Genomic DNA, 17,051 nt, shown 5'->3' with positions numbered 1-17,051 from the left:
CGGCGGCGGCAGCCAGCTTACAGCGCAGCGAAGCGGTGGGATAGAGAAGCAGATTTAAATGCTTCGAAAAACTTCGCCATTAAAAAACATTAAAATACCAAACTCAACGAAGCGTTGCCACAAAGTGCTTTTAAATATGCGAAACTTGAAAATAAATTATTATAGTGAATGAACTTACATAGGAACGTACCCAGCTCCTATAACAGGCATAAGCTTACCTACTTTATGGTATACCTATAGCTAGCCTAGGATCGTGCCTTGCTTTTGGAATTTAATGCGGTTAGTCGGAATAATTAGCGGTGCAGGTTGTTTTTTGTTTGTCTTTTCGTCGTCGCTCGTCGTGAAGTGAAGTTGGTTGGATATAACCTTCAAATGTCCTTGCCTTGGTGCATTTATCAACCAGACAAATACTCAAACATACATTCCTACAAAGGCTATACAAGCCATACACTACACAGGCTACATATACTACAACCAACCCATTACTATTAATTTACCAAAGCTTGGAATGGAGGTTCTTATGGTGTGTTCTTGTTCCCAGTTAATGTGATTTATGTGATAAACTCGTGCGAAAAGGAATCCCAAATGTGCACTTTTAGCCAAATAATATCCTGTGATGTGTTTGCACAGGATGTTCCTTTTAGAGTATCCTCCGTATAGCCGCTGCCGTATACTTCGGTTGTATACCTGCGATTCATGTGCATGCGAGTAATATTTCATAAGATGCGAATTTCTTTTGTTCTTTCACACATTGCCATAGCTCCAAAGCCATATGTTTTGGGAGGAAGGGTGGTAAGGGGGAGAGTTGTCTTTTTTTTCAACATTATCGCATTAAATCATCGTTGTCGCACTTAGGACAAGGAGAAGAAAAAGGGTATCTCTTGCTCTATACTCAGTGTGTGTAAAGTTATTTACTCCTTGGAACTGAGATATTGTATTGCTGCTGCTGCAGTATATTGCCTTCCACTATATAAAGGTTTAGGTTAGGTGTACTATATTGTTCATCTTTTTTTTGGAGCAACTAAAGAGCAGTTCATTATAAGAAGTATGACACATGCCACACATGTCCTGAATGCCAACCGAAGATCGTATAGCAGTTCGTATTTCTTGTGAATATGGATATGGGGCGTCTTGGAAGAAATTTTAGGGAATTTAAGGGAAGTTTAATGTTAGTACAGATTGATAAAGGGTTTTCTGGGCAGTCTTCTTGGTAAGAAATAGAGAGTGTTTAACATTGAAATATTCATAAATTAAATGCATAATTAAAAGCGAAAAACGTGTCGGTAAAGAGCTAAATTCCCAGATTTAAGTGAAATGAAATTCAAATTGAAAATCTAGTAAAAATAATTTATCATTCGATAGATTTTATAACTTCGAATACTTTTTGAAAACACTTGAAGTAAAATTAAAGCAATTGACATAATATCACATCAGTCATTAAAAAATTCGTTTGATTCTCAAAATTTGTTTTTAGTTATTCCTTCCTTTAAAATAAAATAAATACATATACAATTTAATCGATTTCTATGTTGCACTGACTGTTACAGAACTGCTGTTCTTTCTGAAATATCAGTTGGTAAAGACTATGGTGTCAAAGCCTATTTTTTGAAAGTGCAGTAAAAGTTTTTGAAATAACATTTTTTTCTCTTCAAATCACTTGAAAATTAAAAAAAATTTAAATGTTGAACACAAGTTGGCAAGACAATCAAATCGATATCCAAAAAAGTGAATTTCAGAAGCCAGCTATAAGTTCTATACATTTCACTGTCACTCGAAAGAAAATTGAAATTGATTTTAATTAAAAATTGCGATTTTGTCGAATTTAACATTTTATAAAAGATTTTATCTCCAAATTAATTGTATTCAAAGAAGAGTAACGTTTTTGACATCTGGTGAAATTTTGAGAAAAATCGAATCGACAGTTTTTTTTACAAAAAAATAAAAAAAAACCTAAATAAAACATTACTTAAATTTGGTTAAAATTGATTTTAAACTTAAGTATCATTTTCAAAATTATAGATATTGGATTTAAACTAATTTCATCTTATGAAAAATATTGTGACCGACATTCTTACTTACTTACTTAAGGTGGCGCTACAGTCCTTTGTGAACTACGGCCTCACCCAACCAACTTCCCCATCTAGCTCGGTCCCTAGCTAGATGTCTCCAGTTTCGCGCTCCAAGTTGGGTGAGGTCACCTTCCACTTGTGCGAGCCACCTGATCCGCGATCTTCCTCTACTGCGCTGTCCTGTGGGTGCGGATTCGAAGACTTTCCGGGCCGGAGCATTGGTTTCCATGTGCTCTACGTGACAGAGCCCTCTTAGTCGTTGGACTTTTACCCTTCTGGCTAAGTCTACGTCACTGTACAGCTCACACAGCTCGTCGTTCCATCTTCTCCTCCACTCCCCTTTACGGGACCGTAGATCACACGCAGAACTTTTCGCTCGAAGCGACCCAAGGTGCTTTCATCCGCTTTTGTCATAGTCCATGTTTCTGCACCGTATAGAAAGACGGGGATGATAAGGGTCCTATAAAGCAACACTTTGGTCCCTCGAGAGAGGACTTTACCACTCAATTGCTTTCTTAGTCCAAAGAAACAGCGGTTTGCAAGAGTTATTCTGCGTTTGATCTCAGCGCTGGTGTTGTTTTCTGCGTTTACATCGGAGCCTAGGTAGACGAAGTCCTTGACTACCTCAAAGTTAGGTCTGTCGATTGTGACGTTTTGACCAAAACGTCGGTGTTGTATGTCCTTTCTTGACGACAGCATGTACTTTGTTTTGCCCTCATTAACCGTTAAACCCATTTTTGCTGCCTCTGCCTCAATACTCAAAAAAGCCCCATTGACATCACGCTGAGTTCTTCCGATTATGTCAATGTCATCAGCATATGCCAGTAATTGGACTGACTTTTGAAAGATAGTGCCTCTTGTGTTGACGTGTGAGCTCTGCACTATTCTTTCAAGCACGATGTTAAAAAAATCGCATGACAGCTCATCACCTTGTCTAAAACCTTTTTTGACATCAAAAGGTTCTGTTAAGTTGTTTCCAACCTTTTTGGAGCAGCGTGAATTCTCCATGGTCATCCTGCACAAACGGACGAGTTTGGCAAGGATGCCAAAACTAGACATGGCTCTATACAGCTTGTCCCTGTAGATGCTGTCATATGCGGCCTTGAAATCGATGAAAAGATGGTGGGTGTCGATTTGGTGTTCTTGGGTTTTTTCCAGGATCTGCCGTAATGTGAATATTTGATCAACTGTGGACTTTTCTGGTCTAAGACCACACTGATAAGGACCTATCAGGTTGTTGACGATGGGCTTTAGACGTTCACATATTATGGCAGAGAAGATTTTATAGGCGATTCCTCTATAGTTGGTGCAGTTTAGAGAGTCTCCTTTTTTCAGGATCGGGCAAACAATACTGAGGTTCCATTCATCGGGCATGTTTTCTTCCGACCATATCTTACAGATAAGTTGGTGCATGCTCCTAACCAACTTATCTCCAGCTGCTTTAAAGAGCTTGGCATTCAAGCCATCTGCTCAAGCGGCTTTATTAGACTTTAACTTAGATATGGCAATCTTTACTTCATCTAAGTCGGGAGGACGGGATTGTTGGCTTTCGTACGTCTATATTGAATGGATCATCCTGCCTGACAGCGGAATTCAGTTCTTCGTCGCCGTTATACAGTCTGCAGAAGTGGTCCTTCCATATCCTCAGCATTGACTGCGGTTCCACTATGATGTTTAAACTTTCGTCTTTGCAGCCTTCGGTTCTAGGTTTATGTACCTGTGAATTTCGTTTCTCCTGTTCATAAAATTTTCGAACCTCATTCCTGCTCTTATACCTCTCAACATCTTCGACCGCACGCTTCTCATGCCCTCTCTTTTTCCTTATGAGAAGTCGGCGTTCCTCTCCCATAGAGCTCCGTCCTTTTATGCAGCACCGCTTTGCGTGCCTGTTGTTTGGCTGCATTTGCCTGCCGACATTCCTCATCAAACCAGGTGTTCCTTGTTGGTGGCTGTTTGAAACCCAGCACATCAGAGGCGGATTTTCTGATTGCATCTTGGCAATGTTGCCACTGGTTTTCGATACATTCTGTTGGCGGCAGAGAACTTCGAGAGAGGTTACTTGTAACTTGGTCGGAAAAAGATTTGGCGATCTCTGGCGATTGTAGCCGTTCGAAGTTTTATCTTCTCCCAGCACCTCCCTGTTTTGCCTTGGGTCTGGAAATCCGTTGGCTACAACGAGGTAGTGGTCTGAGTCGATGTTAGCTCCTCGGAAAGTGCGTACATCCATAATTCTGGAAGCGTGTCTGGCGTCGATCGCAATATGGTCAATACGGTAGATTGATCTTTAGAAGTCTAAGTTCCTTTGTGGATGTTGAGGTGTGGAAAACGCGTACTGGCTACCATGACGTTTCGCCCCGCAGCAAAATCTATGAGCCTGAATCCATTGTCGGAAGTGTTGTCGTGCAGGCTGTTCTTCCCGATTATTCCACCAAAGATGTCTTCCCTTCCTAGCTTGGCATTAAAATCGCCCAGGACTATTTTAATATCGTAGCTAGGGCACTGCTCATATGTTTTGTCTAAGAGCTCGAAGAACATATCTTTGGTGTTGTCGTCTTTCTCTTCTGTGGGGGCGTGCGCTCATATCATGCTAATGTTGCCGAATTTAGCCTTGATGCGTATGGTCATGAGGCGCTCATTGATGCACCTATAGCTCAAGACTTCTTGCCTAAGTCTGGCTCCAATGACGAATACGCATCCAAATAAGCGCTGTTGGTTTTCGTGGTAGCAGTCACCATAGTAAATATCGCAGTTTTTCATCCTCTTTTTGCCCGGCCCATCCCATCGTATTTCCTAGATGGCGGTAATATCTGCTTTATATCGTTCTAGGGCCTCCCCTAATTCTTCGGCTGCACGTGGTCTGTTAAGGGACCTAACATTCCACGTTCATATCCGAAGTTCGTTCTTCTTTATTCGTTTGCGTTGGTTGTCAACAGTAAATCCGTCCGTATCCGAGGCTTGTTGGTCCTTCGCAACTTTGAAAGCTTTTACGTGGCCAGAAAGTCACCCCGACGCACAACCCCCAAACTGAAGGGCCAGATCCTAAGTATAACTCCAAGGATGGGGAGCCGGATAAAACCTCTCCTTACAGGCCTGGGCTCCGAATATGTCGAAGAAGCCCTATAAGGTGTTCACTAAGTAGTTCAACCTTACTGGAACTGTAGATTCCTCCGCTGGCGTCTGGATAAGGAGAGGTGCCTTAGTGGAAACACCTCTCCCCACCTCTCTCGTTTGCTGCCCCCAACAACTTTCCACTGGGGTTGGAACCCAATCTCCAGTTGAGGTACTAGGCACCCGATGTTCACCACGTGGAGGTGAGAGTAGGAGTTGATAGACAGAAGTGGGTTTTGAGAACAACCTGTGGACGCTTGTATCCTCTTGAATCCACATGTCTACCATTTGAACATCGTGACCGACATTCAATTAAATTAATTTTAATCTGTGTTAAATTCTCTTAGAAAAAAACAATGTCTTTGTTTATAGTTCAAGAGCCCAGGGCCGCCAGACGTTACTTATTTTCTGAGTAACAAAATGTATCGTACAGAATAGTGTTAGTGTATGGTTTTAAGTTGTACATACCTGCTAGCTTGGCGCGGCGGCCAATTTACATGTGTGTAAATACAAACATTTCTTACTTTTCTTAAATTCCGAGTGATAATTATTTTAGATATTGTACACAATTTCACTAAAAATTTAAAATCAATATTGCCAGACAGTTTTCGTAGGCGGTAATTTCCGTCATACACTTTAAAGTTTGCGAAAAAATAAGTTAAGTTTTCTTAGAGCCTGAGTCTTTATTTTTATACATGCAAACAGCCAGACAAATTGTAGAAGCCAAATATCCCCCAGATATTTTTAAAATCTCGCCTTGAGTATGAGCGCGTATATAATGTTTTGATGGTTTTATGTCACAAGCCCATTATATTTATGTTCTATTTCAGTATTGTACAATTTTTGAAGAATGATTAAACCATAAACAGAAATTGTTAGCTTATATTCGAAAGGTTCATACTAAAAGTAATTTAATAAAGAAATTTGTATAGAAAATATTATAAACAAATTAATTTAAGGTTAGTTACTTTGCTAATTAATTTTCAATTTTCGTCATCGTTGATATTTGATAACTCGTCATCCAGCCAATCTTTGTATTGAGTGTCTAACTCATCATCATAAAATTATAAAAGACATTTTTAGAAAAATACCTGAGTTTTTGTCAATCGATTCACTGGCGAAAGCTGGCAATTCATCTCCATCATACCAATTGAATTGATACTGGTTGTCTTCTAACTTCCATCCATTATTCTCAGGCCTGAATATACCAAGCGTCTTCATGTGAGCATTATTCCAGAGATTAGCGATATAATTTCCTCTCCGAAACTGCTGTCGAAGTTCCGTCTTCTTTTTTTTTTCTTTTTGATCGAAGGTTTCTGTTTTTTTATCACAAAATATACATGTAGCATTGTTTGGAGCAATACTTACATTACTTTCAGTCGACATATTAATTTCAGAAGAGGAAGTCACATTTTCCAGCACTACATTATTTGCTAGTGAATATAGGACCGGTTCAATTAAATCAGGTATAATATTTGGGTCAGGTATTGTTTCGGAGTCATTTCACTCGATTTCAGGAACGCAAGATGGTCATAGATGATATTTACGGGCAGCGATTAGCGAGCAAAAGTGTAGTGAAGTACCTCGCTATCTGGTTAGATCAGTATTTATATTTCGACAGACACATAAATGCTGGTCTGACCATGGCCAGAGGAGCATTAGCTCTGACGAAACGGTTGTTTTACAGCAGTTGGCTTGACCCCAGAGTGAAGGTAGTTTGCTGCATGGCCCTTATATGGCAAATGGTCGTTTATGGTTGTCATGTGTGATTCAACGTTGCCGCTTGCTTCATCTGGCAAGTTTCAGGTGTTCGAGCGGCTCTGTTTACGACGCTGTACCGGCTTACATCGAACAGCCGAATCATCTTTCGTTCATTACTGTTCCAACGAGGTCCTTAACAACGGTTCTAGAATCAACAGAATTGACAATTTCGTGATAAAACTCGTTTAAGGTCACATTGCAAGAGCTATGTCTCGACCAACAATTTAATTTTCGGGGGAACGACGAGTATTTTGAAAGTGCACCCTTGAGTGGCTTTATTCAACCAGAGGCATTCACCTTAAATGCGGTCTGATACATGATAGTTTGGCAGTTCCACTAATCTACTTTAGACGACAAAAGGTGGATAGGCGACTCCGTTACTCTCGAGACGTCATGACTCAATGCACATGGCGGAGCAGAGCTCCTTCATTTCAATAGAGCTGTGTCCGAACCGGACCGAATTAATAGAAGCAGGGGCCAGATTCTGTAATAAACGAAACAAAAACGAACGTTCGTTTTTCAAAAACGAAAGAAACTGTGCGAAAACAATATCTTCTTATTCTGTATGGCATTTCGTTTTTGTGTCTTTGTTCGTTTTTGCTTCAAACCCAACTAAATTTGATTGCATACTTTCTGGATATAAAATATCTTGAGATATGGGATATACATTTTAATCGGCGTAGGTCGGACTTTTGGCTCACTTACGTGGGTTATAAGTTCATAATCGATTTATTATGTTTTGACCCAGCTAAGTGGGTCATAAGTTCTTTACCGACTTATGACGTACGGACTTATGACACTGCGCCATTTTAATCCATGAGTGAAACTTGAGCAAACCGATAATAAATAAGTAGGCTAATAGGTGATCAGTCTCAACACGTCATCCGATGAAAAACAAAACGCACGAAATTATTTGTTTTCAACGGCCAGGTAACCAATAGTGATTGAATCTGTAGACGAAACCCACATAGGAATCGTTGCTCCGATTGAGTTACGTGTCGAGAATATAACAGTTTAAACGCAATGATAGTAAGTTTTTTCCTCTAGAGTAGCTTTTGGTTTTTAGTGCAAGTTTTTAATTCATGTGACCATAAAATGTGTATTGGTTATGTTGACTCAAGATATCCTGAATCAACCCATGACTCCTTCGTATGGAACTCGAGTAATCTTAAGGCAGTTCTTGAAACGTGATACCAAAGAGGAGAACGTTCTATGTTCCTTGGTAGTATTTTAATTTTTTATTTCGCCCATCGCAAGTGGGTGGCCCAAGTGAGTTGAGGGATGTAGCAAATTGGTCCCAATATCACTTTTGGTTTTTTTTTTCAAGAACCAAACTCTCCAACACCTCTCGCCTTATCCGGGTTCGATTCCATCAGTTCAAGTGACTTTTCGTACTGATTTTTATTAGTTCTCTTGAAGCTGAATAAAAATGCATTGATTAATAATAAAAGAAATGAAATATACATTTGAACCTACATTGTTTTATTTTCCTTTACATAAGCTTCGACCTTTTCTCACACAATATGAACGTTCGACGAATAATAACACGAATGACGTTCAAAAAATTAGTTTTTTGCCATTTTCCAATAAATACAATAAAAAAAAAAATAAAATTAAAGTAAAATATATTTTATAGCCGAATGGCATTAGTATTAAGTATTATAATTTAACTTAGAGTGTCCGCATGGGACCAGAAAGTTAGTTGTAAGTTATGGTTAATTAGGCGTGTTTTATGAATTTTTGTCTAGCTTAAGATAGTTTTAGGAATTTATTAATAAAAATTAATGAAAGAAAAAACGTGAGTTGGAATGCGATGACAGATGTCTTGGGTTCGATCACTGCCTATGCCATCTAAAGTTTTTTTTAAAAAGTTCTGCCTCCTGAAAGAAATTGTCAAATTCTCCGTTCGAATTCGGCTTAAAACTGTAGGTCCCCTCTATTCCTGACTACAGTACTCGAATACAGGAATGGTTGAGAGTTCAAAGTTACTTGGCCCTACTTCTCAAAGGACATATGCAATATACATATGCACGAGTATAACATAAACCATTCTATCGATTTTTAATGCAGACCTAGGCATGATATAGTAAGGACCACAGCAAAGGTATGCCTCACATTACTCACTGCCGTAGCTGCGGAGGCCAACATGGAAGGGAAACTGTGTTTCGCTTTCTCTGTAAATGTTCTGCCCTGGCCGGCCGGTTCAATGCTCGGAAGGGCATTCCTTAAAGATCTGATGAACTTTTCGAGATGAAAATCAAAGACCTAATTTCTTTTCTGAATGCAACGAAATGGCTCTGAAATCGCAAATTTTGTCAATATAAGTTCATCATAATATTATTTTTTTATTTTTCATTGCATAGGTGGAACAAGTTTATAGAGAATGCCAAAACGGCACTTCCACCGCTACTTGAGTCACACATCAAGGGCTGCTCGTGACTGTCATCTCTACCTAACTATACTTATTTAGGGCTTGTTGGTAGTATTAAAAAAGACAGTTTCTCCCTTTTATTAATAAAACCGTAACACCGGCGAATATAGGAATGGTCATCACTTCATCAGTATACACAAGTTCATAATAAAGGTCGTATTGCAATGTACAGTTTCGTTCTGTGGAATACTTAACCACAGTCTGTTTTCTTGTACTTGCAATATTCCGGTATCCAAAAACAATGCGCATCCACAAATCCTTTCAAACCCTCTGCCTTTCTAAATAGGGTCACACTGTTTCTTTGGTATAATAAGGGCAACACAACCCTATTGAGTGTGCGCTTAATATTAAAAATAAGAAATTGTTTTAATACTAACAGGTCAAGATTTGTTTGCAAGACTACAAGGTGTTTAGCTGTTTGAAATAAATGTTTAGATAAGTGTAACTTCTAGGTATGATTTTTACTTTAAATAAGTTTGTTTTGCATTACTTTCTTACTTACTTAAGGTGGCGCTACAGTCCTGTTTGAACTAGGGCCTCACCCAACAAACTCCTCCATCTAGCTCGGCCCCTAGCTAGATGTCCCAGTCTCGCGCTCCAAGTTTGGTGAGGTCACCTTCCACTTGTGCGCGCCGCCTGATCCGTGGTCTTCCTCTATTGCGCTGTCCTTTGGGTGTGGATTCGAAGACTTTTAGGGCCGGAGCATTGGTTTCCATGCGCTCTACGTGACCAAGCCATCTTAGTAGTTGGACTTTTACCCCTCTGGCTAAGTCTACGTCGCTGTACAGCCCGTACAGTTCGTCGTTCCATCTTCTCCTCCACTCCCCCTCGATGTATACGGGACCGTATTTCACACGAAGAACTTTTCGCTCGAAGCGACCCAAGGTGCTTTCATCCGCTTTTGTTATAGTCCATGCTTCTGCAGCGTATAGCAGGACGGGGTGATGGGGGTCTTATATAGCGACACTTTGATCCCTCGAGAGAGGACTTTACCACTCAATTGCTTTCTAAGCACAGGAAAACAGCGCTTAGCAAGAGTTATTCTGCGTTTGATCTCAGCTCTGCTGGTGTTGTTTTCTGCGTTTACAGCGGAGCTTAGGTAGACGAAGTCCTTGACTACCTCAAAGTTACATCTGTCGATGGTGACGTTCTGACCGAGACTTCGTCGGTGTTGTATGTCCTTTCTTGACGACAGCATGTACTTTGTTTTACCTTCATCAAGCGTTGAACCCATTTTTGCCGCCTCTGGCTCAATACTCACAAAAGCCCCATTCACATCACGCTGAATTCTTCCGATTATGTCAATGTCATCAGCATATGCCAGTAATTGGACAGAGTTTTGAAAGATAGTGCCTCTAGTGCTGACGTGTGAGCTCTGCACTATTCTTTCAAGCACGATGTTAAAAAAATCACATGACAGCGCATCACCTTGTCTAAAACCTTTTTTGACATCGAAAGATTCTCCTTTTTCAGGATCGGGCAAACAATACTGAGGTTCCATTCACCGGGCATGTTTTCTTCCGACCATATCTTACAGATAAGTTGGTGCATGCTCCTAACCAACTTATCTCCAGCTGCTTTAAAGAGCTCGGCATTCAAGCCATCCGCTCCAGCGGCTTATTACACTTCAGCTTAGATATGGCAATCTTTTCTTCGTCTAAGTCGGGAGGACGGGATTGTTGGCTTTCGTCGTCTATGTTGAATGGATCGTCGCCGTTATACAGTCTGCAGAAGTGTTCCTTGCATATCCTCTGCATTGACTGCGGTTCCACTATGATGTTTCCACTTTCGTCTTTGCACCCTTCGGTTCTAGGTTTATGTACCTGTGAATTTCGTTTCACCTGTTCATAAAACTATCGAACTTCATATCTGCTTTTAAACCTCTCAACATCTTCGACCGCACGGTTCTCATGCCCTCTCTTTTTCCTTCGGAGAAGTCGTCGTTCCTCTCGCCTCTTCTGCTCATAGAGCTCATGAGCAGTTCTCGTCCTTTTATGCAGCGCCGCTTTGCGTGCCTGTTGTTTGCCTGCATTTGCCTGCCGGCATTCCTCATCAAACCAGCTTTTCCTTGTTGGTGGCTGTTTGAAACCTAGCGCAACATAGGTCGCTTTTCTGATTGCATCTTGGCAATTTTGCCACTGGTTTTAGATACATTGTGTTGGCGGCAGAGAACTTCGAGAGAGGTTCTTTGTAACTCGGTCCGAAAAGGATTTGGCGATCTCTGGCGATTGAAGCCGTTCGACGTTGTAGCTTCTTCCAGCACCTCCGTTTTGCCTTGTGTCTAAAAATCAGAAGTGCTACCTTGGCTACAACGAGGTAGTGGTCCGTGAAAGTTCGTACATCCATGATGCTGGAAGAGTGTCTGGCGTCGATCGCAATATGGTCAATCTGGTTGACGGTAGATTGATCTGGAGAAGTCCAAGTTTCTTTGTGGATATTGAGGTTTGGAAAACGCGTACTGGCTTCCATGACGATTCGCCCGGCAGCAAAATCTATGAGCCTGAATCCGTTGTCGGAAGTGTTGTCGTGCAGGCTGTTCTTTCCGATTATTCCACTAATGATGTCTTCTCTTCCTATCTTATCATTAAAATCGTGAGGACTACAGGCTAATGTTCCCAAATTTAGCCTTGATGCGTATGGTCATGAGGCGCTCATTGATGTACCTATAGCTCAAGACTTCTTGCCTAAGTCTGGCTCCAATGACGAAGCCGCATCCAAATAAGCGCTGTTGGTTTTCGTGGTAGCAGTCATAATAGTAAATATCGTAGTTTTTCATCCTCTTTGTGTCCGGCCCATCCCTTTTTTGTTTTGCATTAATCATTTAAAAATTACCTTTTTCATATGACGGGCTAACAATCCGTATTTCCAATACATTTTTTCTGTTAGACTTGCTAACAAAGTTAACTTATGAGACCATAGTGTTTTTCTATTGCTTTTTGATTTTTAGAATGACATTCAAATATCCATTTTTATATTTTTATAAACCGAAATCTGTCCAATACCTATAAAACTTTTAGCTTTCCAAAAATTCGCATTTCTGGAAAAATGTCCTTAAATTGTTTCCTTTCTGCTTACACTTTTTATTTGCTGGTTTCCTTCCATCATATGTATATATGTACAAATCGATAGCTTAAAAATATATCATGCGAAACAATTGCATTTAAATTTTAATAATCCTCCCTCATTTTTCCATCCTTGAAGAAAGTCATCAAAGAGACTTACACCGTATCAAAATACTTACTCAATTTTTGTTATTCAAATAAAAATAAAAGTCCAACTTCAGTGTTTATAGCATTTATTTCACTTCTATAGTGTTTAATTCATAAATATTTATGATTTTAATAAATAAAAATGGACAAATTTTTAAGGCAATACATTTAATACCACTCTCACATTTAAACCAAAGTGCTCCAAATGAAACAAAAATTTAAAATGAATAAATGCAAGTGCAATAGTTTAAATTAATTCATTTAAAGTTTATAAGCTGTCCTCAAGAGCAAATCAAAGTAAGTATCATTATCAATGGTGGCACTGATGCTTGCGTAATAGTCCATAAATTCTTCTTTTGTCACCTGTCGGTTTAAAGACAAAACATAAAATTAAATATAATATTGAGAGGATAGGAAAATAAATAAACTACATTACCATATCATCAGATACACCGCCCTTTCCTTCGAAGTTCTTGAGAAATTCCTTAAGAATCTCATCGGATGACATTTCACCACTTTCGTATTTTGGATGCTCCTTGACTGAATAAACCTTCCTGAGGTCAGCAACTGTGATGACACCATCACCGGTATTATCCATTTTATCAAAAGCCTTATTGATTATATTGATTCGACGGTCATTCATTGGAGGCTATTTGAAGAAGCATGATTAAATTATGCAAATCAAAACAAATGTCTATATAAATATTCTTACCCGAAGCTTTAACAAAAATTCAGTCATGCTTATGGATCCATTGTCATCCTGGTCGAAGCTATCAAAAAAAAGAATTTTCAAAAAAATCAAAAGATGTTATAAATGAATTTCTTTTTGATAGATAAGGTTTTTGATAAAACAGCAAAAACCACACAAAATTAAAAACAATACAAAACTCAGACTCTCTTACCTGTTGAACATTTCGTAGATCTCATCATCACTGCAGTTCAAGCCAGTATCCCGAATGCCAGTTTTAAACTCGTCAAAATTCAGAGCCTTGCTTCCATCATCGTCCATGTTGCGGAAGGACCTGTTCGGTGCGTACAACAAAAGAAAGACCACATAAACAAAACCAATAATGAAAACAGTAGAAAATCCCACAATGAAAAACCGAAACAAAGTCAACACCAAACAACAAATAAAGAAATGAAGTAGTTATGTGTATCTGAGTATTCCTTTGGGAAAAAGTGGGCTACACATTAGGGTGGGTCAAAATAAAATAATTTTTTTGTTAAAAAACTAAAATCCTTGAGCCCTTTTTTAAACCAATCCTCCGTACATTTATTGCTCAATAGTGCAACCTCGGCATTATCCATTGATTTTGTTTTTTAAAGGCTCTTAGCTGACAGCTGTCAAATTCTTTTTAGTTTACTTAAATTTGTCTCCAAATTTGGAACATCACTCATAAATAGCTTATACATTCCAGAGTCTTGTGGTTCAAGAGGATAACAAAGTATAAATTCATTTGACATTTGACCCACCCTACTCTTCAGATACATTTGTTTTGTTACTTCAGACAAGAGATCCAATTATGTCCAGAATTGTGTAGAATGAATGGACACAAGATTTGTATGAAGTTGAAGTAGGTTGCCGTTACATTGTATTATGATGACTACGAGTAGAGTCCTACTTGTAGCCATATAGCATCGATATTGTTTGGATTTATTTATTTAAATTGAAGTGTATCGTTGTAACATACCTTGCAAGTTGAAGGATACCAGTTTGTCCACGACTGAAACAAAGCAACCTTAGCTTGTCAATTGGATCCTTTACAATGCCATTGTCTAGTGATCGTTGAGATTCTTGGCTTAATGAAGCTTCCTTTGTATATAAGTCGGGTAAGTGGCTGTTGTGGCTGTAGCTCATGTTGATATAAGTTTTGATGAAGGTTTTAAGATTCTTTGGGAATTAGCTCTAAAAATAAATAAGAAAACAAATTATTTATTATAAAAGTGTAAATATGCAAATATTTATTAATCAAAAAGATTTTAAGTTTTTATTTTTATATTCTGCCTTGCATTCTACGAAACAGATTTGATTTTAAATTTCTGAATATCACAGTGACTGCGAAAGACAGAGTGTGGTAAAGCATTTCACATTCGTGTGGTACGGCTAAAGAATGAATCTTTGTGTTTGAGAGTGCAACGGAAGTTGGGTTCGAGGCTTTACAGATGAAAATTCCTAGAAGCGCGAGTATTTCGGTTGAACTGTTTAAGGGAGGAATAAAATTGGTTATTTTTTTAGGGCATAAACCGTTAAAATGACGGCAAAAAAGAGTTCGACAAAAAACATTACGACGATGTTCAAGTGACCTAAATGATGATATTACCACCATTCAATTTAGTAGGTTACAGGTGCACCAACCTAGAGATGGGAATTATACTTAAGCTTTGGACATTTACAAGTCTTGTAGATAACAGGTAGAAGAGGGATGTAAGTTCGAAAACTAATATGAAAAGCTAAGAGCACTATCGTCAGCGAAACAATGCATTGGGTTAGAAGTTGTACAGGAGATCATTAACAAAATGAAGAAAGAGTGTTGGAAATAGAACAGAGCCCTGCGGTACACCAGCGTTTATTTTGGGGATTTCAGACTTGAATCCATCCAATACTTCTTGTAATGAATGATCCGAAAGGCAACTGCTATCAAATGAAGGAGGCATTCGTTAAAGTAGTTTAAAATTAGGGGCATTTTTTCAGTTGTTTATACATTCAGCAAAACATTTAGGCAACATTTTTACTTAAAAGTTACCTTTTCATTGTTATGAACAATTTCTTAAGATTGAACATAGTTTTCGCGCTCAAAGCTGCACACTTGGGCGTATACGTACTGTTTATCTTAAAATTTAAAGTAACTGCAAGACTTGTCGAGAAGGATATCGGAAGTATATGCAATAGCGGTGGTACTAATGATTTACGAATTCAAAAAGATTACTAAACATGGCTCAATTTACTTGCGACATATAGGAGCTATGGCAAGTATTGCATTCCATTGGACAATGTAATCCAACATGACAAAGAAACCGAAATAAGTGTGTTTGGCGGCAAGGCTGTGAGTATGTCTGTTTTTCCACGCCGCTACAGCCTAATAGCTTAACATCAATCTCTGTCGCGCCGACTATTGAATTGTAACAATAGACTCTTAAATAAGGCATTCTGAAGTTTTGATTCAAGCTTAGTTCTTGCTTAAGATCGTAGATATCGTAAGCCCGAGCTCAACATTCGAGTAAATCTATTTTCTATTATTTTGTCGAGCTTTTAAAATTAAAAGTTTTCTTCCTTTTTTTAAAGCAACCGTCGCTAAACTTGAGGTCATCTGGTAGACACATAGCCAACATTCGAACCTTCTTTTCTTTCAATTCCCATCAAGTTAAATTTATCTAGTACAACCTTAAGACAATGCAGCGGTGTTGATAAAGATGGAGGTGAATGTGGGTGCGCTAAGTTCTAAGCTATTTTTAAAATACAAACTTCTGTTTTCGTCAAAAATACGCCCGGGAAAACGCCTTCTGGAATTGCTTCAGCCGCAATGTTAAAGACACTCTCTCGCCCTAATAAGCTGAGGGTTGCCGTCTCTCAACCGCATTTAATGCTGAGTATATGGAAGAACCACTTCTGCGGAACCGAATTCTGCTGTCAGGCAGGATGAACGTTCAACATAGATAACGAAAGCCAACAATCCCGTCCTCCCGACTTAGACGAAGTCAAGATTGCCATATCTAAGCTGAAAATAAAGCCGCTGGAGCGGATGGCTTGAATGCCGAGCTCTTTTAAGCAGCTGGAGATAATTTGGTTTGCTCCAACTTATCTGTAAGATATGGGCGGAAGAAAACATGCCCGATGAATGAAACCTCAGTATTGTTTGCTCGATCCTAAAAAAAGGAGACCCTTTAAACTGCTCCAACTATAGAGGAATCAGTCTACTCAACAACACCTACAAAATCTTCTATGCCGTAATATGTGAACGTCTTAGGCCCATCGTCAACAACCTGATAGGTCCTTATCAGTGTGGTTTAGACCAGGAAAGTCCAGTCAATCAAATATTAACATTACGGCAGATCCTAGAAAAAAACCCAAGTATATCAAATCGACACCCACCATCTTTCCATCGATTTCAAGGCCGCATATGACAGCATCTACAGGGACGAGTTGTATAGAGCCATTTCTAGTTTTGGCATTCCTGCCAAACTCGTCAGTTTGTGCAGGATGACCATGCAGAATTTACGCTGCTCCATCAAGGCCATCAAGGTTGGAAACAACTTAACAGAACCTTTCGATGTCAAAAAAGGTTTTAGACAAGGTGATGCGCATGTGATTTTTTAACATCGTGCTTAAAAGAATAGTGTAGAGCTCACACGTCCACAATAGAGGCACTATCTTTCAAAAGTCTGTCCAATTATGGGGCAGAGGCGGTAAAAATGGGTTTAAGGGTTAATGAGGGCAAAAAAAGTACATGCTTTCGTCAAGAAAGGACTTGCAAC

The 17,051-nt window shown here is 39.1% G+C and overlaps 1 protein-coding gene across 3 annotated transcripts in view; it reads right to left on the bottom strand.

Annotated features, from left to right (window-relative positions):
* Window positions 1-12,647: 12,647 nt before the first annotated feature.
* The window catches only part of LOC129939005 (calcyphosin-like protein), a 115,430-nt gene continuing 111,026 nt past the window's right edge, over window positions 12,648-17,051 (bottom strand). For all 3 annotated transcript variants that reach the window (XM_056046857.1, XM_056046856.1, XM_056046858.1), the window contains 5 exons: window positions 14,270-14,484; window positions 13,481-13,600; window positions 13,291-13,348; window positions 13,015-13,227; window positions 12,648-12,941 (listed from right to left, as the gene is read on the bottom strand). In XM_056046857.1, coding sequence (XP_055902832.1) covers window positions 12,840-12,941; window positions 13,015-13,227; window positions 13,291-13,348; window positions 13,481-13,600; window positions 14,270-14,436 — 660 coding nt within the window. In that variant the 5' untranslated portion in view covers window positions 14,437-14,484 and the 3' untranslated portion in view covers window positions 12,648-12,839. The remainder of the gene's footprint in view (window positions 12,942-13,014; window positions 13,228-13,290; window positions 13,349-13,480; window positions 13,601-14,269; window positions 14,485-17,051) is intronic.

Source organism: Eupeodes corollae, chromosome 1, assembly GCF_945859685.1.
Source record: "Eupeodes corollae chromosome 1, idEupCoro1.1, whole genome shotgun sequence".
Classification (NCBI taxonomy): domain Eukaryota; kingdom Metazoa; phylum Arthropoda; class Insecta; order Diptera; family Syrphidae; genus Eupeodes; species Eupeodes corollae.
Note: the sequence above shows the minus strand (reverse complement) of the source record. Positions and strands in the feature narration are given on the sequence as shown.